The 23,254-nt window shown below is 41.2% G+C and overlaps 1 protein-coding gene and 1 long non-coding RNA gene across 2 annotated transcripts; one reads left to right on the top strand and one right to left on the bottom strand.

The window, feature by feature from the left end:
• The first annotated feature begins 6,972 nt into the window (after positions 1 to 6,972).
• LOC131082148 (uncharacterized) lies at positions 6,973 to 9,376 on the top strand. Its single transcript, XR_009114314.1, has 4 exons — positions 6,973 to 7,097; positions 8,643 to 8,687; positions 8,947 to 9,030; positions 9,132 to 9,376. It is a non-coding gene; the product is annotated as an uncharacterized LOC131082148 (long non-coding RNA).
• Positions 8,573 to 23,178, bottom strand: CEBPZ (CCAAT enhancer binding protein zeta). The gene is made up of 16 exons (XM_058021832.1): positions 23,005 to 23,178; positions 21,116 to 22,638; positions 19,836 to 20,067; positions 19,347 to 19,521; positions 18,913 to 19,001; positions 18,408 to 18,461; positions 17,628 to 17,730; positions 16,683 to 16,751; positions 15,473 to 15,539; positions 14,135 to 14,235; positions 12,851 to 12,908; positions 11,656 to 11,855; positions 10,599 to 10,682; positions 10,065 to 10,126; positions 9,895 to 9,976; positions 8,573 to 9,232 (listed from the first exon to the last, which is right to left on the bottom strand). The coding sequence occupies exons 1-16, from the start codon at positions 23,155 to 23,157 to the stop codon at positions 9,093 to 9,095; spliced, it is 3,192 nt and encodes a 1,063-aa protein (XP_057877815.1). The 5' UTR covers positions 23,158 to 23,178; the 3' UTR covers positions 8,573 to 9,092.
• Positions 23,179 to 23,254: the final 76 nt, after the last annotated feature.

Raw genomic sequence — 23,254 nt, 5'->3', positions numbered from 1 at the left:
AGAACATGCTTAAGAGCAGCCTATTTAGCATCTTCAGATAGGATTTCCTCTTGACATGTTTTGGAATACTTCACTGAACTTAAAGTGCACAGGCTGGCTGTTACTGATCTATTAGTAATTCAGACAACCTATTTTAACAGGAAGTAGTGCTCCTGCTTCAACACCATCCCTGACCAAAGCCTTTTGAACTGTGTGGCTTTTAACTGCAATAGCTTTGTTTGTTGCAATCAGACACTGCTCTAAGCTGCAGTTTATCTTTCATCTAGACTTTGGAGAGCTCACAAGTAGGGATTGTCTGAGGTTCTAGCCTGATCCATGGCTAAAAACCACAGATCAATCTGTGGAGCATCTGGATTCTGTGAGTTGACTGTGGTCCATAGGCAATCCCAAGAAGGAAGATCTGTGGAGGCACTCAGTCTACTGGCCATCCCCAGTAGTCACAGAAGCCAAGATAAATAAAACTCTTCTTTGTTTTAGTTGGTGCTTAGTGCATACCATGATGGAGGTATGGTACTGGTCCTTGGGGTGAAATCAGTCAAGATTCCTGAAGCACAACTGGTGTTTCTTAAACAACACCCAGCCTTGAAAATTACACATAAATATTAACCACCTATTGATCCAAATGCCTGTCTGCCCAAGACAAAGAGCTACTATTCACCATTCTGGCAAAATACAAACAGATTAACCTTCATGGAAAAGAATCAAGCCAACAGCACCATAAGTCTCCTGAGCTTTAACACTCTCTGGCTGGAAAGTGTGCCTTCCTGCAATGGCCTGGATCTGCTCAGCTCTTGGTGAGAATCCAAAGAATGCAGCTATCTGCTTTACACTGGCACTCAGGTTCTGAAAGCAGTACAGTGAAAGCAAGATGTGCAATATGCTTCCTCTAAAAAAAGGAGTCACCTACTTGGGATGTGCATTGCCATCATCTACTCATTTCATTCACTGTTTTCTGTGTTGCATTTCTGTTTTCTGGAGCTTTGCTTCTGTGTAGCCAGACTGAACTTGTCACTAAAATCAACTTGATTTTGCTTTTTCAGAAACCTGTGCAATTTCCTCTTAATTTCAGCAGATTTCAAGGAATGGGCTCAGATGCGTTTTGGCTGTCAGTAAAGAGCATCTGCTGCATCCCTTTCAGGTCTTCATATATCATGACCATAATATTCTTATCTTCAACATGTTTGTTCCAGGTGACTTCAGGTTCAAAACAGGATCCCCAGGTGACTGTAAAGAAGAGAAAAAAACCATTGGTGTGATCTTTCTTTCTAACTGGGTGCGCTTTTTCTGTTCAACTGAAGAATTGCCTTCTGTTGCCTGTTAGTTACATCAATGCAGACAAAAAGAACAGCCTGTCCTTTCCGTGGTATTGTCTGTACAGGAGAAGGACAGAAGCTTCCTCTGAAGGTAAACAGTTTGCACACATAAACATTAATCTCACCACGTCCTTCTCTTCTGTGACTATACTGTCCTGTAAACATCTTTTAGCAGACAAAGCCTGACATCTAAAATATGGGTTGCTAATGATGTATTTGGTCTAATGTGGAGAAACGCTAAAGAAACAAACTGCCATTTTATTAACACTTTGAACCTGCAGCATTTCCTCCAATACTAAGTGGCAGAATGTTCACCCAATGCCATTGTCCAGCTGCAATTCCCTCACCCTTTGCTGGAAGAACACATACCCAGAAGCAAAGCATCTTTTGGACATTTTCCCCTTCTGGCATTCTACGGCTCCCTTACTGTGACATATGGCCATCAGGAAATTAATTATGGCACAGCTGTTTTCCCACTGGCCCCATTCAGTTGTTTTGAAAATACTTTTTCTGTTGCTTTTTCAGATACAATCAGTATCTGTAAAAATACAGATCTGTCATGAATCCTGAGAGGAACTCATCCCTGGAGCTGTAACTGGGGACACTTTGTGTTCCATTGTTATGGAAATGGAGAGCTGAAACAGCTGTATCTTAAGGGTTTTGAAACAACACCACTATGTGGAGCGGGAGGAAGAGGACACAATTTTAGATCACTCATCTACCCTGGAAACCACTGTGCGAGAATAACCAAACATTTTGCAAACAATAACATAGAGGGAGTACAAAATATTTTATTAATAAAGGCATGTAGAACAAAATTATAACATAATCATAATAAAGATCTTATCACCACTTCTAAGATTTGTTTATGTCATGAAGCAACTGTACAAAGATATAACTGAGAGACTGTAATATTGTCATTGAATACTATCCCATAACTACTTGGGAAATATTAAGGAACCATTTGTCAACCTCCTGTCAGGAAAATCTCCTTTATAAAACCACAGCTGTTACAATCATCTCCCATTTTTCAATAATTTTCTTGAAATCTTTAAGAGACTGTAATCCTCAGAGAAGCATAAACATTGCTGAAAACACACTATACACATTAAACATTTTTGCCAAATACATTTTATTTTTTCCTGCCTCATGAAGGAAAAAATTACAATAATACATGGAAAAAATCTCTATCCCTTAACTAATTATTTGTTTCCTCTATGGTGCATCTTGGACGTGCTAAGTATCTGCCACTGCTCAGTGACCAAGTACCAGAAACACTCAAGTTTTAACCTCATGAGTCTTTGCAAGGGGACAGCCAATGTCCCAGAGACACTGCTGCCACATTCATTCCCATCATGACTGTGAACAGAACAGAGTTGCATAAAAAAAGAAATCCTGACACTCCAGCAATTTCAGAGCACTGCAACAGCTCTACCTATGTCCCTGCTTATGTCAACTCCAGCAGCCCTGAGGCCACTGTAAATTGTACGGGGTGCTAAGAGAGCCCAAGTTTCATGAGACTCCCACTGTCTCCAAGTTGTCTTCCGTCAGGGCCACCTGCTTGGGTGCAAAAAAAGGATATGGCCTCAGAATTAGTCTTGCACACTGATACCGTCAGAGAGATGAGGCTTGTTCTTGGAAAAATAAAAAACCCACTATAAGTTTGTCCTTGAAAATAGACTTGGGGAGGTGATTATGATTCAGACGTGTTATCAAAACCCTTAGAAATGGCATCTATTTTATCCTCTTCAGAATTAAACAGAAACAGAAGAGAAAACATGTTTTTTTACACAGGTGCAGCAATGATTTGTGAGAGTTTCCTGTGTGAAAGATCAGAAGGCATTAGTCATCCAAATTATCTTCTTTCCTATTTTAGGAGAAATAGCCTTACTTGCTGCATGACTTCATTTTAATAACTTTTGTGCAGGAGTGCAGGAGAGAGAAAAAAATCAGTTTTAAATAGAAAATTTATTTTCATTAAGATTATATTTACCTGGATCTTCACATTTAATAAAATCAGTTCTGTGCTTACATGTATTCTCTGGACAGTTGTAAATATCAAATAATTTAGATAAGCCATTTCATACCTGCACTAAGAAACCCAGAGAACAAAATAAAACATGTCTGAGGTTTAAATAAGATGTCAGAGCCTTCTCATTACAAAGCTTAATTCAGTATAATAGTCATCAAATGACAACACCAAAGCACTCAAATGTTTATAAACAAAGTAATGTTTTTCATTAATTAGATCCTCAACAGCTTTGTAACCGTGACCTTCCTGAATCACTTCTGGAGGCAAAACTGATTCAACAATGCATTTACTATTTTTTTAATATATTCATAACATAGGCAGTAGTGAAAATGATGAGAGCTTTTCTGCCTTTTACAGAGAGACACATTCTGGGTAGGAGAAGGAAGGAATTAGCAAGAAACTCCACTCATTCTGCTGAGGGAAGTGTCTGCCTCTCTCCGCTGCCCTGGGTGAAGGGCAAAGCAGAGCCACCTGTTCACTGCCACTGCCAGTGCATGTCCCCAGCTGTGCCTGTAGCTGTGTGAAGAACGTGCCAGAACAAGTGCTAGAAGAGCTGTTCCCCCAGACACCTGCGTCCCTCCCCATCCCTGGCCCTCTGGAAGGCATCTTGCAGCAAAGCCTCTCCCATGCTGCATGCTCTCCCATGCTGCATCCCATTCCAGCATGAACCTGTGGCCTGTTCCTGGAGCTGCACCTCCGAGCCAGCTTCCCCAAGGCTTCCGTGACTCCCCCTTGCCCAAATGCTGTTCTGCCGACTGCTGGCAGGACAGGGCAAGGGCACAGGGTGTTCCCCTTGACCCACAGCTGTTACAGGGCTTGCAAGGGTCTTCAGGGTGAAGAGAGAGGTGAGAATCTTGACTTCATGTTCAGAAGGCTTGATTTATTAGTTTATGATATATAGACTACATTATAACTATACTAATAAGAATAAAGTTCTCAGAATACTAGCTAAGCTAAGAATATAAAAAAATTAATAACAAAGCTCTGTGTCCAGGCAGAAAGCAAGAACAGCTCTGCTGTGAGCGGTCAGTAAATCTAAACATCTACCCAACACCAATCACAAATCCACCTGTTGCATCCTACAGCAGCAGATAACCATTGTTTACATTTTGTTGCTGAAGCCACAGCTTCTCAGAAAGAAGAAAAATCCTAAAGAAAAGATTTTTATGAAAAGATGTCAGTGACACACAGCCCCCTCTCCGTGTCCTGGTCGGGAAGCGCCCCCCGCAATGGAGCTGTGGAGCTGACACTTCTATTTCTGCCTGGTGGCACTATGGCTTGGTGGGTCCGAGTGTCACATCATGGGGCTAGAGGGAGCCCAGCAATTTCTAGTTTCAGACTGGGGCAGGTAATCTTTCCTTTTCATTCTTTTTCCTCTAGTCTTGCCTTTTTTCACCTGGCATACAGGCTTTCCCACCAGAGTGCCTACCGGGTAACAAGGTGCTGCATTCCTCAGCACACCATGGGGAGCTGTGTGCCTGCTTTCCTACTGAACAACTGGCAGTGGTCTTTGGCAAAACATTCTCCTGCTGAGCTACCACAAACTGCCCAACTTAACAGTGTGAGATCCCTTTTTTTCCTTTATCTACTCATCCTTTGGCCTGAGCAGGAGAGGTTTACTGAGTTACTAAATGTCAGAGACAACCCGTATCATTCTCCACACCTGAACTCTTCCAAACTCTGTGAGAAATAAAAGCTAGCGCCAAGATAGGATAAACAACCTCTGAGTAGGGTCCAGCAGGAGTCTGGACGCAAACACAAAGGGATTGTGGGCTCCTTAAAACAAAAATGCATATTTTACATTTTGTGCCTGCTCCTGTTTATTTGGCCTCGTACAGTTCAGTGCTTTGTCTCACAGCTGCTATAAATTCACCCCAAACACTACAGGCATTATTTTTAAGCCCCTAAATACACTACAGTTTCTTTCCACATCAGAACTTGCAAAATAATGCAAATTCTATATGCTAAATGAGACCCTGACCCAGGATCCTCTCTGGTTAGAGCCACAACTGCTACAATGATAATGCAGTGAATTCCTTCCTCGGATCCATGTTTTCTCCAACAACCCTAAGCTTCTGCTGCTTGGGTTGATCCTGTTCACTTAAAACCCTCAGAGCAGGAATTACTTTACTAAGAAATCCCACTGAGTACAAGCAATACTTGCAAACTCAGCCACCAGGGAAAAGAGAATTGGAAAATTAATCACCCTGTAAGAATGAGCAGCAAAAATATTATATCTAATCTTACAAAACACTAGCAGAGGTGGGAGAAAAGCGTCTTACATAGAAAATTAAGCCCCTATTAAGGAAAATCTGAAGAGCTTTTATTTTGGCAATAAAGTCAGTCCCATAATATGAGTTAATAGCAATATGAATAACAGAAGACAATGAAAATGCAAGGAATAAGATGACTGTGTCTTTACAAACAGACCATGAACCTGCTTGTAGATGGGGCTAAGAACTTATAGATAGCAACAGAAAAAACTTATAGAAGCAACAGATGAAACTCTTAGTTCTAGAAGATGTTACTATCAACACAGACTTTGCTCAGCCAAGGCCAGGTTAAATTCCTGATCCTAGAGAAAAAGAACAAAGACTTAATAGAATTATGAATAGGTTTTTCTTTCTTTTATATAATGAAAGGGGGGTGCATACTGGAGGGGAGCATAGAGCAGGCGATTCAGGAAGTCTGTGCCTTTCAGGTACCTCAGCCAGTGGGGAAAAGGAAGAGGGAGATGCAGTCAGAAACTTAGGGTAAAAAACGGGGCTGTATCCCCCAACAATTTGAGCGACCTCATGGGAAATGCCCATGGCCTTTATTCGAACGAAGTTACAGAGCTCCTCTGTCTCCTTTTTGGACATAAACCTCTGGCATAATTTATTAATTTTCCTGACACTTGGGAGACACACTGATTATTCATTTCAGAGTTGCACAAACCCAAGTGCTCCAAGGTATTCCACAAACCAAGCATGCCAACTATCAGAAGTTCTTACCATTTATACAATTTAGCAAACTAAGGAATTAGTGTTCATTGGCTGCAAATGACGTAGTTCCCTTATTAATTAGTCTTCTATCTTCTGTTAGATAATGATTGGCTCGCTTCTCATGCTCATCAGTCAACATGCTTTCTCTTCTTGTGGGTCGGTGGTTTTGTTGGGCCCGTGGCCGTGAGTCGGTGGTCACAATCTGCCCCTGACAGAAATTACCTTTTACCCAGTCAAGCTGAGTTTGCTTTGTCAGTTTCTTCCTAATCATGGGGGTTCTGCTGTACGTCTTTGTGCCCACTATCAGTAGTCCATTCTTCTCGCCTGGCTTTATCAAACTCTCCCTACATCTGAGATTACTGAAGCATATGGCGCCCAAGACCTTAACAAGGCAATTCTACCGACAAGTCACTTGTATTTCTAACACGTGGCCATCACTTAGCGCTCGCCTGTTACCCGCTACCTGCCGCACGGATTAATGTCTTTTCTCGCTGATTAGGCCGGATGTACAACAAAGCCCGCCCTTTCCTGAAAAGATTTTTACACAGCTCACATTTTACACCACTTGCCTCCGGGCGGCCCGAGCGGGGCCGCGGCCATGACGGGCCCGTGAGGCGGCGGAGCGGCGGCGCCTGCGCAGCGCTGCGGGCGGCGGAAGGCGCCGAGCCCCGGCCATGGCGCGGCGCGTCCTGAGGGGGCTGCTGCTGCTGGAGGCGGCGGGGCTGCTCGGCGCCCTCCTGCTCTACCGCGCCATGGACCGCAGCCAAGGTGCGGCGGGGACGGGGGGCGGGCAGGGGAGGCTCCTCCGCGCGGGGGCCGCCGGCAGTGCCCGCGGAGCGCCTCGCACAGCCTGGGCTGTGTAAGGAAATGCCGCCGTGTGGGGTCAGGAGTTGGGCTGGTGTGAGTGCAGGCGCACAGGGCTGGCTCGCTGGCGCTAGGATTTACCTCTGAAGAACGAGCTGCTGGTGTAGCTTTACAAACCCAAGCCCGCGAGCAAGCAGTCCTTCGGGCGGCAGCACGCCACCACACCCGGAACAAAAAGGAATCCTGCCCGGTGTTACAGTAGCAGCACCGGGCCGGATGAGTATTTGAAAGGAAGACAGGCTGCCCGCAAATGAGGCAGGAATTGATCAGTCCTATTCCAGGCACCTGGCGTTGAGCCCCTGAAGGGATGCCCTGGCTGTGTCTGGGTCTCGTAGCCTTTGCAATTTGACATTTCCCAGGCTGAGGACAGAGCCGGCTGGCAGGAGGCGGCCCCCATTGTCTCCCAGATTGTTTAATTTCAGTCTCTTAGACTCAGGATTCCGTGCCCAGGTAACACAGAATAAGCAAAGCCCCAGTTTGGTTACTACGAGGGGGCTTGCTCTGCAGAGCAGCAGCCTTACTTTGCATGCAGGGCTGTGCAGGGTGCAGCGCTGGTTAGATAGACCTGTGTCCCTTTGGAAAAGGAGCTGTCCTGCCTGCAGGGTCAGGGTGAGTCAAAAGGCAGCTGCTGCTTTGGCTGGGAGGGCAAAAATCCACCCATTTCAGCAGTGGTGTAGTCTTCATGCTGAGTGCAAGCTGAGCTTTACCTTGGCATCAGTTTGCTTTTGTTTTCCAGGACCCAGATGGTGTCAGGCAGGCTCTTAAATTTCAGCCATCTTTGCATTCTTATTAGAAAATACATGTAACAAAAATATGGAGAACAGATGTTTTCAGCCTACTGTAACTTGATGCTAGGCGTTCATCTTTGGGATTTTTTTCTCCTCTTTTGCAATTCTTATATCCATTTGCATATTCTCTATAATTGCAGTTCCATAAGGTGCAGTGGGCTAATCTAACAGCTCAGTGAACTCAGAGGCTTTTACTGCCTTTGTGTTAGTACTAGAATGGGTAACATCCTTTTACAAGCTGCTGTAAATAATTAAAATGGCATAAACCTGTTGTGATTTTCTACTGGGTTGTCAAGAGCAGCCCGCGGAATGATTCAGTGAACATCTAAATCTGCACAAGGAAACAAAATTTCCCTGGTTTTATGTGCATGTCAGTCTATGAGAGGCATGCAGCTTCCTGTGAGCTGTAGGACTTGGTTATCACAATTGTGAGGAAGCTCAGAAAACACTGCAATGATAGGGCTGCATGTATGAGTAACCTGAATAAAGTCTCTGAAATTATTTTTTAAAAATAAATTCCTATCACATTATTTAATGGTGGCTGTAACTAGCAAAATTTAAACAAATTTTGATGAAACAACTCTGGTTAGAAAAATAGTGCATTTAATTATTCATCTTAATATATGCTGGGAAAGTAACTGTGATTTATCTTTCTTGTCAGATTTCAGATACACAATGCAGAAGAGGTTTCCATCAATTCTGGAAGGTGAGTTTGTAGTCGCTGGCTTCAGGATGGCTGAAGCTTCTGTTGCATCTCAATATATAGAACAGTATCTTAGGATGGCTTAAAACTTTCCCCAGGAGACACTGCAGAAGTTTTTATTGTTAAGGCATGGCTGGAGTGTCAGACTGTTGGACAGAGACCTCAGAGCTGGAGAGTTATACACTAAATAAAATCAGCCACAAAGGGGCTGCTCATCACATATGTCTAACTTAGAGCTGACATGGATTTTCCTATTTTTCAGTTTATTACAAATCCAATGAGCGGTCTGGAATTCACGGCATAAGGGAGAATGACCAGATGACATGGTTAAGCAGCAAGAACTGAAGTAAGAAAGATTAAATAAAAAACTATTTAAGAATAATTATTTTTCAAATGTCCACATCAAGTTCATCGTCTTGATTTCTTGCCTTTGAACTTGTTTTTCAGCCCTCTGTGCCTGAACTGTTTCTTCCTTTTGATGATGCTTTTCACATCCCTGTTGTGAAGCCACTTGTCTCGCTCTATTTCCCACTGGATCTGTTTGACATCTGGAGAAGGAAAGATGAGAATTTAGGAGCCGATGGATACCTCTGACCATGATGTGGCATGCAGATCAATCATGTCCAAGTTAAAACTTCACTACTGTATTTATAAAAGTTAATAAAGTGCAAACTGCCTTTTTTTCTGAGAAAGCTGCGGGTTTTTTTGTTTCACAAAACAAACCTACCATCTCAGAGTTTTAGACACTGCTTTGTATTTTACTAATGCTAGACACGTTTGCGTTAGGAGCAGTGTTTATTCAAGCAGCATATACACATATAATTCACTAGAATTACTTTGGGAAAACTGCTTTCTGCTTCACTGACACTGGTACCTTTTGCTTTCCCTTCCCAAGGAATCACAGACGCTTTACCTTGCAGAATTCACACAAATGCCTGACAAAGAGCATCCTGCCTGTCCCTGTTCAGAGTGAAAGGGCCAAGGATAGCCTCTCCCTCTTTTCTGAAGCCTTATTACTCCACCACTCCCACTTAATATTTAGCACTGGGCATCTCTTGTCACCAGAGAAAACTGTGACATTTTCCTGATGCTGAGCTACTGTCCCTGCTGTGTGTGGTTAAAGGTGGTTCATCTGTTCATGTACAGAACCTGAAGGGAAAGAAGTGAATTTCAGCACTACAGCTGCCTGCTACTTGCAGTGTGTACTTACTCGCGTTATCTCTGTTGGCCATGGCGTTCATTCCGATATTGTCGAACTTAGAGCCAGCATTTTCATCCAGCAGATAGCCAAACTTTAAAGAGAGAAAATTCAGTATTCTGTTACAAAGCAACAGGTGAAATGCTTGAAAGTGCTTTTTGTTCAGCACTGATCAAACTCACCTCTTCTGCAGATGCCAGTATACCAGCATCTTGGAGTTTTCTCTTCTTTCCTCGCCTAGATCCTTCAAACAAAGAGTATTGCTCTTATGAGACACAACTTCAAGTTCCCAAAGACACTAAAACAAGTTTTACCATGTTTTAAATGTTTAGAACTTTTTATTAATGAGATTGTCTGCATTAGCTATGTTGTAAATCTTTGTTCCTCACCCCCTCTAAAAAAAGTTTCCAACCAAGAATTAAATAGCACAAATCTGTGCATCAGGTGTAACAGATGCACAAAGCACCAGTACAACTTCATCCTTCTTCAAAATTTGTCCATCAATTCTCATCTCTTCAACAGCAGACTGTTACTGTGAATTATGCTGGCTGGGGATAACCTCCTTTTCATTTATGGTTTATTCAAATCTGAACCTCGATCCAAAATGTTATAATCTGCTGTAGTAAATCCCTCTATTTGCTGTAGTAAATCCTTCTACTCCAAAGGTTTTTGAACTATTTTATTTCTATTAAGCTTTCATGTCAGTGTTTTCTTACCTTCCAGTGATCCTGCAAAATTCATATCTTTCTTTTTCTTGCCCTTTTTACTGACGGATTTCAGTTGCTTGTCATTGTTTGAGTCTGATAGGAAAAAAACCCAAATACATCAGTCTCCAATTTTCACACCATGTACATGTATTTAAAGTGCAGCAGAGACTAAAATTCATTTCTAGGCATACTTGTCAAAATGGTCCAAGTCTTTAAAAGGCAGTGCACACAAGCAAATCTAGTATTTCCTCAAGCTGGACCATTAAAAATTGGTCTTTGGTGTGCTGTTCTCTACGTTGTTTCCACAGCACCAGAAGGGAACGATACTATGATACATAGAATACAAAAGCTAAAAGCAGGCATTAGGTAAACCTTGAATGTCTGCATGGCAAGTTTGGTGAAATAATCTCATGAAAGATTGTGTTAACAACTGTATGAGCAGTTTGCCTCCTCTACCCTCAGTCATCTTCCTGTGACCTTTAGTTATTAATTGAATACTCCATTAATCTCTGCTTTTCCAGCCACGTGCACTGTATTCTGTGTAAACTGTGCTTTTCGGGTGAAAAAATAAAACCATGCAGATACAAGAATCAGTTACTACTCCAGTGGTAATAAAAAATTGAGTGCATAGCTCTATTACAAGAGTAAGCTGTTAATTGTGAGACAGCCATTTCAATAAAAGTAACTTCATCTAAAAAAAAACAGCTTTAACTGTGTCTGAAGAAACACAAAAATTATCAATTACCAGATTTTTTTTCCTCCTTGAGCTCTTTTAATATTTCTGCCTACTGAAGCCAGTTATTCATGTATAAATTTTCAGAATGAAAGAAACATGTCTCATTTGGAAGTTTTTGATGCCTAATTCCCACCCTCATCTAGGAGATTGTGCCTGGAAATGCTTCTCTTAAAAATTTCATTGTACAGAGAAAGGCTTGTCATTTCTTTGGTTAAAAGCCAAACTTCCCACCTAGATAACTAAAATGGAATTTGCATATGTAATTACATATTATATAACCTATTTTTAAAGCTTTTTCTTCTTGCTTTTCAGTAACAAATGGCACTTTACCTAGGTCATCATCATCTTCAGACACATCCATAAATACACCTCCTTCTTCATCCATATCCTCTTCAAAGTCCTCATCCATACTTCCTAAGGAGACTTCCTCATCGTCCAGATCGCTGAAGTCATCTTCATCATCAGAATCCTCCCAGTCAGCACCAGATCCCTCACCTTTCTTGCGGCCCTTGGGATTTTTTTTTATGTTACTAAAAGAAGATGAAACAAGCTTAGCACTTCATCTGGAAAAATGCTGTTTGCATCTAGATGACATCTATCTAGTGGCAAAGACTATGTTAGGAAAGTTCAACATCATTGCAAAGTACTGCAAATGTAGGCTGAGACCTAAAATATACATATTATACACTCAGGTATGTTTTCAACATTGGTATAGGCAGTTGTGTTATAAAAGTAAACTATTTTAAGAAGTTCTGGAGAGAATCCTACTCTGAAATTAGCAGAAATGACAGCTTGAGTATTTTATCTCCTCTGGGTGTTTGCTCCTTTTCAGAAAGTCTTTTCTGTAAAACACAAACTGCTCTATTAAACACCAGTCAAGATCACAAAAATGTTTCAAGTTTCACTAGGAGTTTAGACTTTAGTTCTGCTGTTGACTTAAGTGAAAAAGTCTCTGTGCAAATTCAAATGCTGCATTATAGATACTTTGAGTAAAATAGAAGCTGCTTAATCATTTACAATTGGACTCAATGAACCTAAAGGTCCTTTCCCACCTAAATGATGATTAATGGAAGTGCTGACTGCAGGAGAACTGAGCTCTGTGACTCTGGATCTCACAAAGCTTGTTAACTGTGTTAGGTCCAGTTACTTATGGCAGCAATGCCATTATGCCTCATTCTACTTCCTTTTGTACTTGGTAATTCTCAAACACAAACCTGAGACAATGAAAAACAAGATTTTACACTGCTTACTGGGTCACTCTATTGTATAAAATAAACAATTAATTAATTAATTAAGATAATCCAATACTACAAGTCTCATTTAAGGACTATAAGCATCCCAAAGTCATCACTATGGGACTATTATGGGACATGCAGAAAACCTGCATTACTCAATGTAAATCTGATATTGCCTTTTTTGCAAGGTGGTATTCTAAATCATTCTGAAAAAAGTCTATCTCCTTCCACAGAGGAAACTCTATACAGATACTAAGACAAGAGGAGTAAGAACTAATCTGAAGTCTTACCCAGCAAAATCAAGGTCATCCTGGTCAACAACGGCATTATCAGCAGCTTCAAAAGAATCTAGGGAGAAAGAAAAATGTTATTACTACAAAGAAATATGCAAGTCATTGCATCCAGCAGGTACCTTCCAGTACCTAAAGGATGCCACAAGAGAGCTGGAGAGGGACTTTTTCCAAGGGCATGTAGTGACAGGATGAGGGGAATGGCTACACAATGAAAAGAGTTTAGATTAGGTATTAAGAAAAAATTCTTTACTGTGAGGGTAGTAAGGCACTAGAACAGGCTGCCCAGAGAAGCTGTGGATGCCCCATCCCTGAAAGTGTTCAAGGCCAGGCTGGATGGAGCTCTGAGCAACCTGTCTTGTGGAAGCTGTCCCTGCCCATGGCAGGAGGGATGGAATGAGGTGATCTTTAAGATCCCTTCCAACCCAAGCTATTCTAGGATTCTAGCATTGCAAAATATCTAATTTTCAAATACAGGGTCATTATTTGAAGCTTCTGAATTTATGAAGTAAATTCTTATGGGAGATACTAATAATAAAGGACAAATGCAATTAGTAACAAATTCTTGTTGTAACTAAGACCAGATTAATTGAGTCACTAAGAATCCTGACAAAAGAATGTAGAATTCTCTGAAAATACTGTACAAAACAGTTACGGAGATTTAACTGGATTTTTTTTTTAATACATACAAGTAAAACTTGAAATAACAAAATAATGGACATTTTCTGGTACACTAACAAATTTAAATTCTGGAACAAATCACACACTAATTCCAAAGCAAAGTACATGCTACAGGAAGAGCTAAGGCTACTGCAGAAGTTTGCCAATGACCATCCTGAACTCATAATCTCATGAAAGATGTTAGAAACTATGAGAGAAACTGTAAGCAAGACCGAAAAAGGCTAGGCAGTAAAGAAAAAATAGAGGCAAATGTTACATGCTGTTAGAACAGGTTACTCAGACTTAGGAAGAGAACAAAAGGGCATGCCACTCATGAGTGTAGGTTCAAAATCAGACAATTCCCAGCCACTCAAACAAGCAGACTACTGCAGTGGAGGGAGCAAGGCCTCTTTTCCAAACAGCCACCCAGGCAGCTCACACAGCACATAGCAGGAACTGCTGTCAGCAGTAGCACAAAGAGCAACTGGAAAGCCAGTTTTCTCCCACTGCCATATTCCTCTATCTGGCTCCTTTACACAATATGAACTATAAAAAGGATAAATTAGTAATTTGAAAAATCTGGGAATACTGGGATAGTTACTGCAAGGAAGAACACAGCCTTACCCAATGCTCTTTCAAATTCATCATCATCCACATCTTCCACACTTTCTTCATCATCCAGACGCTTTTGTTTCTCTCTCTTCTTATCAAACTTTGAATAAAATCTGAAACAACAGACACAAAATTACAGGGGATGATCTTTATGACTTTTTATTTAAAAATCTGCAAACTGTTGCCCATGTATGTTGCCAGTTGAAAACTGTGATTGTTTCAAACACATCTAAAATCAAGAGACTTGTACATCCTTTGTTTATCAAAGAATCAGTCACTACTGTAATGTTTAAAACAATGAAATTTCACTGGCAGAAGGTGGCAGAAGTTATTTTTAACATAATGAATTTATAAAAAATCACAACAAAGATGTAAAAATCTGCCTTAGACTGAAAAGAAGAAAGGATCAAATTCAACTTGAATATAATTGGGAAAAAATAAAGAAGACATTCACCCATCAAGTTTTATTAAATTTTCTCACATAGCCCTCTTCTTTTGGGTCTTAGTTTTATCTTCTGTCAGCCATTTTCACCTTCATTACATGATAAAGAACCACCAAATACAGAAGGCAATTTTGACCATATAAAAAGAGTTCTTTGTACAAAAGACTTCAAATGTGTAATCTCAGTTTTAGCCACCCCCAATGTAACAATACTGTTAACTTTTCACACGAGGGCACATTTTTAAGATGCTTTTCTTTAATCTTGAAACTAACACCATTTTGTTTATTTAGTAGTAGTATATTCCTCAATACTACAGTATCAATTAATTTATAATAAATGAAGTTAATTCAAATGATACTTTGCTAAGGAGCCAGAGGTAATCAGTATTTTGATCTAATAAAAACAAATCTTGCCAAATGCATATCACTTCAATTTTAGTACTACAACTGCATTTTTATATTATAATCTCAAAGGAAATTCAAAGAAACAGAAACAACTATGAGTAATAAAAATCTAAATACTCTGAAAAGTAGCTCCTCTTTCTTTTGCTAATAACATAAACAAGCTATATTCCAGCTTTCATTATACATACCTCTAATGCATAAGAATTACAGCCCACAAGATATTCACCATTACCCACTACTTAAGGCTTCTCTATTGTAATGTCAGCTTACCTAATTTACTTAAACTACAAGCCCCAACTGCCTTTGTTCATAGGTGATATTCTTTCCTAAGCACTTTTGACAAATGTTAAAATTATGTCCAAAAAAAGCACTAAGTCATTCAAATGAATCAAAATTTGCAAATCCTTGAAATACCAGAGAGTACTTACAAAATGCAGCGGGTTTTAATGGCACTGCATTAAAAAAACAACATTTAAAATGAATATTCACAAGTATTCCATTACCTGTGAAAGAACACTTCATCCACTGGGATTTTGCTTTCATCTTTGGCCCGGAATTCCTTACTGTTGACTGCAAAAAGAAAAAATGAACTGATTCAATCCAAGTTGAAATGCTGGTTATTCTTTCCATAGGTTAAGCAGCACACACAGATAGAAGCAGACACACGGTGTCATCCATTCAATAATGGGGAGCTTATCTGAAAACCTCTTCAGACCAAGACAGAAAGCAATTCTGACCATATACGAAAGCGTAATTTTTATAAAAGACTTCAAATGTGTAATCTCACTTTCAGCCATCTCCAATGTAACAATACTGTAAACTTTTCAGACAGGGGCAGGTTTTTAAGATGCTTTTCTTTAATCTTGAAACTAACATCACTATTTTATTTATTTATTAGTAGTATATTCCTCAGGACAGAATTGCTCCTAAATTGCTCCTTAAACTCAGAATAAACTAAAAAATGTGACAAAGTGTATAGGCTAAAATTTCTATTTTCAGCTTTAAGAGCGGTAAAACCAGCCATAAAAGTACATCAGTACATAACTAAAACCTCTGCAACACAACAGACTCAAAGCTGGTGGAAAAGCACATCCCTGGGAATGCTACAGAGACACTGTACCTCTTCTGTCCTCAAGTGGCATGTTTTACTGATAGTTTGCTCTGGTTTTTTAACTGCTGGTTTTTAAACTACATCCTACTCTTGACTGTTAGAAACAGTGGGACTGGACAAAAGGCAGCTTATTTCTGGAGGCAGGAAGACTCTAAGCAAAATAACAGTGCCAAAGAAAAGATACCTTACAGTCATCCTTAAGCTGCAGCTGTGGCATTGTATGGAGCAATCCATATCATTTAATGAAAGAACTTAATGTCATTTAAATAATTATATAGATCCTTTTTTCTGGTATTTAAGCCATTTTTCAATAATAATAAACAGAGTAAAAATGGCTATAGAATAACTGACTTTCTCTACATAATTTTTTCTTGAAATGATTCAACACATCCAAACTTCCATCTGTGAAGATTTCATACATCCTTACAAGAAGATGAGGTCTGATCCTGAACAGGAGGCATGACCATTGCACTCCTGATGGATGGCACTTTCTTTTATTGCTAAAACAAACAGTATAGACAGTGCAGATAACACATCAACATCAACCAACCAAGGATTTTTTTAGTCATCATAATCTTAACTGATTTAAGGGGCAGATTTACCTGCAAGATTCTGCATATCCTTCATAAACTGCTTCTTCTTTGGCTGCATTACCACACTGCTGGTGTTTTCTGTATCAGAATATAAATCAGAGAGAATTTTTATTTTATGACTATTGATACAGAACTGTTAGGAGCAGCTGACAGACCAGTGGGTTGTGCTGCCATCCAAAATGACCTCAAGAGGCTGGAGAAATGGGCTGACAGAAACCTCCTGCAGTTTAACAAGGGGAAGAGCAAAGTCCTGCACTGAAGGAGGAACAACCCCAGGTACCAGTACACACTGGGGGCTGCCCAGCTGGAAAGCAGCTTGGCTAAGAACACCCTGGTAGTCCTGGTGGACACCCAGTTGGCTGTGAGCCAACACTGTGTCCCTGCAGCAAAGAGGGCTGATGGTTTTCCTGGCATTTGTCAGACCACACTTGGAGCCCTGTGCCCAGGTCTGGGCTCTCCAGTATAAGACAGACATGGGCATACTGCAGAAATCAAGGGATGGGTCATTAAACTGATGAAGGAGACTCCACCTGAACACCTGGAAACACTTTTTCACTGTGAGCACAACTGTGCACTGGCACAGATTGCAGAGAGGCAGTGGAGTCTCCGCTCTTGGAAACATTCAAAAGCCATCTGGAGAGTCTGCTCTAGGTGTCTCTGCTTGAGCCCACAACCTCACAGGTCCCTTCTAGCCTCAACCATTCTGTAGTGTTCATATCTCCCTATCCCTTGCTGATTCCTGCAAAGGGAACAGTTCTGCACTGCAGGTGTGAGGGCCAGCAGGATGTGGCTGTCAGCTGGCTCTGGGTTGCAGACATCTGTCCCACAGCCCTGAAGACTGATCCCACTCCTCTGTTCCACCACTTGCACCCCAAATACTCAACAAGGCCAATCTGAGAATGACAATTCAGAGAGCACCTACAACCAGGATCACAGGTACAGAGAGGTGCCTACCTTTGCCTTTGCTGAGCTTGGGATTTCTGTACACAAAGCGATCCAAGAACCTCATTAAGGTGAAATCCTGCAAAGGGTCACCAGAGTACTGAATGTGATTTCCCTGAAAGCAGGAAAAAGACAAAAAACATTAAGGTGTCCATTTTAGAAAGACACCATCTAAACACAGAGGACTCAATCAGTTCAAGAACAACATTAAAACATACTTTAAAAAGATAAAGATTTGGGGATACAATACCACATAACCCTGATCAGATCCTTCTTTTTGCAATTTCACTATTTGCTTAAGTAAACCACAACTCCTTTGCTTTGTTTCAGTGATAAACTGCCTGGCAATGTACCGTGCTAACAGCAGTTAATACTCAACATCATTTCAATACCATATATTCAAATGAAAAATAAATATTTTAAATACATATCTGTGAAAGTTGGAGTGGTTTTTGCATACAACAGTATTTTTAAAAGAATTTGTTCCTGTAGTAGGGTTCCCATATTTAAAAAAAATTAAATAAAAGGATATTAAAAAACCTCTAATAAAGCTTTAAGCATTATATAATACCTACATTTCTACAAAACTAAAATTTTTGTAAGCAGTATCCTTTACATATAACATTGTCATACCATGAAAAGCTTGGCATTTTAGAGTATGATAAGAGCTCTGCAGAGCTGCTAGTTACCCACAAATTGCAAGGAGACTTGATAATGTATTTTTTCAAATGGCAAAAGATACCTGACATAAAATATCAAACCTCAAAGAAACAAGCTAGCAAAAGCACTTACTTCTAGAATCGTTTTTGCAAACAGGGCCACAGACGGATGAAAATGTTCAGAAAGCTGAAAAACATGAGTCATTAATTTATTTCTAATTAAAAAATACATTGTAAGACCACTCTGTGACTTACTAAATAACAGACATACACATAGCCATGCAAGGCTGATGGAAACACTTTAACAACTGAAGAACTTCAAGTTCTAATCTTTTATTTGCATTAAATACATTTTTATTTACAATTTTATTTAAGTCAACACTAAAAAGCTTTAATGATCAAAGCTAAGATCCAATAGTCAAAAAATATTATTATTGTCCAAATCCCCACTTAAAATATTTCTATTCCCCACTAAAGAATATCAATATTGTATGGAACATATACAAGCTTAAAGCTAAACAACATGTCAGCTTTAACCTCTCTCTTCAGCTACTTCAAGAATAACCAAGTTCTTTTTCCTCTCTTCATACAAGGGCCTCACTTTTAAACTCAACAACAGCAATTCAAGAATGTCCTACCTTTTTCAGTTCCCAAAGGCTTGTACTTTCAGCACCACAGTACAAAGGACTTCTGTGCAGAGGATCATAGGAAGCTTCACCCTTCCTGCCTGTGGGGTGGAGGGGAGCAAAACAAATTTTCTCAGGCAACTTTACCAGAGTATTATTCTTATTTCCCCATAACAGTAATGCTGCCCATCACTCCCAGCTGGACAGGCCAGGGTTCATCTGGCAGCAGGACAAGGCTGTATTCAGCTGCCCTTGAAATACACTAGTCAAGAGTCTCATCACTGCTGAGGTAACAGATAAATTGCTCTGAGTGGTTGCTTTCAACCAAACTTCAATTTAAAAACTAAAATAATGTTTTAATCACTGAATCTTACAACAACTCTTAACCAGCATGTCCCTGTTATGGACTCTTAGCTGTTAAATTATCTATTTTCTTGCCAATTTACCTCCCATATTCAGATGATGCACCCACGAGGCTGATGAATTTGAATTGTTTGTTTTAGCAGAATTTTCCATTGTGCTTTTCTTTTCATCTCCTACTTCTTTGTCAGCATCCACAAATTTTTCCTCATCCTCTTCAGCCTCTTCTTGATCCTTAAAGCACTCCTCATCATCTGACCCCTAAAAAACAAAAACCATGAGCAAACAGCTTTTTCTTTCCATATTTACTCTGATATTTTAGAAAAACGCACATAGTTTTTGAGCTACTTATAAAAATTTAAACAAATGATGGTTGATGTTTAAGAAATACAGATTTTTGTCCTTGATATAGCACTTAAAATTGAACTTTACTGCTTAGAACACACAACTATAATGGTCCCTCCCCATCTCAAGAAACATGTTAGCAAATGGTTACTAAAAGACAGGTTAGGAAAATGTGCTTATGAAAACAGCTCTTATTGAAAAAGTAGTGAGATAAAGAAACCATCTTATACCATGTGATCCTGTAACTGGGCCCTTAACTCTGGTTTTACTTTCAGAAGCTCAGACAGAAGGTACAGGGTTCCACAAATGAAGGGAGGCATTTGTCCACAAGTGACTTGGAGCAGCCTCTTCACAAAGGCCTTCACACGCCGCAAAACGACATCTGCCTTCAGAGACTTGTAGACAAGATTTAGAAACATGGATGGCTTGGAGCACGTTGCTAAAGCAGGATCTAGAAGCTTCCTGTAGGACACACAGGAGAAATTTTGCTGATTGTGACAATGCACACAGGAGAACAACTGCTGCTAACAACAATTACCTACATTTTTCAGAGGGCGATCTAAAAAAAGTTTGCTCCTCAGTACTCCATACCATTAATTTCAATCCTGAATTGTCAAGAGCTGTGTAATATTTCTGAATATATATGAGACATTGAAGATTAAAAAAAAACCAAAACTGCCTTGGTAAACAAAATATTGCAAGAAAATAAAAAGAACTGAAAACTTTTAAAATTTGAGATATTCAGTGTTAAGGAACTAATCTGATTTGCTCATTTGTTTAAAAAAAGAAAGCAGATGGTTAAAAATCAGCACAATACACAATCAGATGGGACATTTTTACTGGCAAGCTCATTTTCTAGGCTGCCAAGCACAGTAAGGCCCTTAAATACTCTCCACATTCTCAGGGAACTTGAAATTCTCATTCTAAATAATCAGTAAATTCCCCTTAGTCATCTAAACAGAAGCCTGTAAGGATCCTATAAAGAGTCTAAACAATCAGCTGGCACAAGAAAAAAAAGCAGTATTTTTATAACACAAGGCTTTCCAGCTACACAAATTAAATAATCTAAAAAATTTAAGATAATATTCCTCCTCCTCAAAATAAGGGGGAAAAAAAGAAACTATTTTAGGCTATTTACAGGCCAAACTTACAGGCCTAATTACTTTACAGGCTAGTACCTGTAAACGTGATGTCAGAAGGAACAGTTATCAATTAGTTTCAAATAAGATCTGGAAGTAAAGCAAGCCACCAGAAAAGTGGCAAAGGATGAAATGCACATGTGCTCTCAGGACCTATCACTGTCTTTTGTTTTTATCCTTATGTTAAATCAAAGAAATCATAAGCAGCTTCCACCTTCCACAAAACATCAGGAATTTTAGCCAAAGAAACACGAAACTAGGAAGATCTTAAAAGCAAAGTGTTTCTACAACTTTAAATTAATGGTGACTACCATTAAAATGAAATTTAAATTAAAATGAAATGAATATAAAAATGCAAACCTGCCACTTACTTGTACAGCGCTGCATAGTACCTGTCTGACACAGTCTGCTGAGAGTCCATCACTTGGAACAGCAGCATCAGGGCCTGGACACTGGTACTGAAGTTCACAAGATGCAGAACTTTGAACAAGGTGTTCATTTGCTCTTTCACTTTCTCATCACCAGTCTCAGCGTAAGGGTAAGCTCTGTTTACCCCACAAAGAAGAGCACTGAGCATTTTGGATTCAACGTCCTTTTTCTTTATGCAGTTCCGGAAAAAGCAGAAGTACAGAGTTATCAGCTTGTTAGCCAGTGCACTTTCCTCATGACTGAGGACTATCTGATTCAGAAAGCAGATGGCATAATATTGAGTTTTCACGTTGATGTTTGAGCGGTACAGCAGCCTCTCCACCTCACTGCACACCACTCCCTTCATGTTTGGATGCTTGTGAAGCAACGTCTCCAAGAGATAGGAGGCTTTGGTGGCAATCTTGTTCTGAGGGTCACCCAGTTTGTTCACCAGCAGAACCAGCAGAGCTTTCTCCTGCTCGGGCTTGTTACAGAGCAGCTCGTGGGACACTGCCAGCGCCCGGGATTTCGTGGCTGTCAGGCAATCGTGGCTCAGTGTTTCCAAGGCCTGCACGAACTCTGCTATCTGCAGCTTCAGGTGATGCTCAAAGTACCAGAGGATCAACCTCCTGTCTCTTGAGTCCTTGTTGCCACTCGACATCTGCACTATGCTGTTAAGGGGTCGCTGGGAGAACGACCGCAGTTTCCGATTGTCTGGTAAGATATCTGTAATGAGAAGCTCCTTGAAAGTATCCAAAGCCATAAGGCTCTGCTGCCTGCTGCCCTTTTTCTTTATGAGGTTTATCAAGTTCTCAACAAATTGGAGACTGTGGACAGCACTGTCCTGGATGAGAAGGGTCATTGCTGCCATCCTGTCAGCCAAGGTACCCGAGGACACAACAGTTTTAATCCATGCAGCAGAGGCCCCCTTCTGATACTCTGTCTTATTCTTAAACAGGTCTGTCTCATGTTCATACAACTTCTGGGCCAGGGCCTTGTACTTGGACAAAAGTGTCTGATTCTGTGGTTCTGGAGAGAACTCGTTGGTGTATTCCATATCATACCACTTACCTCCTGGTTTGATCAGGATTGCTTGCCTAGCATGAAATTCAAAATCTTCTTCCAGCCTTTCTTTCTTTGCGGAAGGCTGCTGGCCCTGATCACCACCAGCCTGCTTTTTCTTGCTGTCTTTCACACTGCTTGCCTTTTCCTTTCCTTTTTTTTCTTTTTTCCCCTCTAGTGAAGGACGATTTGTTTCCTTTTTGCTTTTCTCTTTCTTTGGAGGCTTCTCTTTCTCCTTGCTGCCGCCATCATCATCATCCTCATCCCCCTCCACCACCAGGCAACTGTTTGCATACTTGTTGAGCCCCAGGGAGCTGACGAACGCCTCCAGCTCCCCTTCCTTCAGGTCATCGATCGTGTCCTTCTTGCCGCCGTCCACCATCTCGCTCTCCTCATCCACAGCACACAGCATGAGGTAATCTTGCTGCAGAGACAGGGCACATCTGTCACTGGCAAGGTTTGCCAAGACTCCCAAGGCTTCCCCACAGAATCCATGAATGGTTTGGGTTAGGAGGGATTTGAAAACCATAAAGTTCCAACCTGCCTGCCATGGGACACCTTCCCCTAGGCCAGGATGCTCAGAGTCCCACGCAGCCTGGCCTTGGGCACCTCCAGGGATGGGGCACCCACAAGTTCTCTGGGCAGCCTGTCCCGGTGCCTCACCATCCCCTGAGCACAGAACTTGTTCCCAACACCTGCGCGTGCCCCGCAGACCCCGCGCCCCGCAAGGGCCCGTCCGGGATGGGGGTCCCGGCCGCCACGTGCTCCCGCTCCTCCCGCGCTCCCTCACCTTGGTGCCGCCGAGGCGCAGCACCTCTTCCAGCGTGAACTCTCCCGCATCCCCGTCTCCTGCTTCTTCGTCACCATCGTCGTCCTCCTCGCCGCTGTCGCCGCCCGCCTTCCTCCGCTCCCCCAGGCCGAAGTCCCAGAGCGCGGCCGCCATCGCTGCCCGCCGGAAGCGCTGCCGCGCACCCGCCTGACGCGCCTCCGGCAGGGACCGGGCGGGGAGGAGGAGGAGGAGGAGGAGGAGCGGGAGCCGC

This window comes from Melospiza georgiana, chromosome 3 (assembly GCF_028018845.1).
Source record: "Melospiza georgiana isolate bMelGeo1 chromosome 3, bMelGeo1.pri, whole genome shotgun sequence".
NCBI lineage: Eukaryota > Metazoa > Chordata > Aves > Passeriformes > Passerellidae > Melospiza > Melospiza georgiana.
The sequence above is the reverse complement of the archived record's forward strand: the minus strand, read 5'-3'. Positions and strand labels throughout refer to the sequence as shown.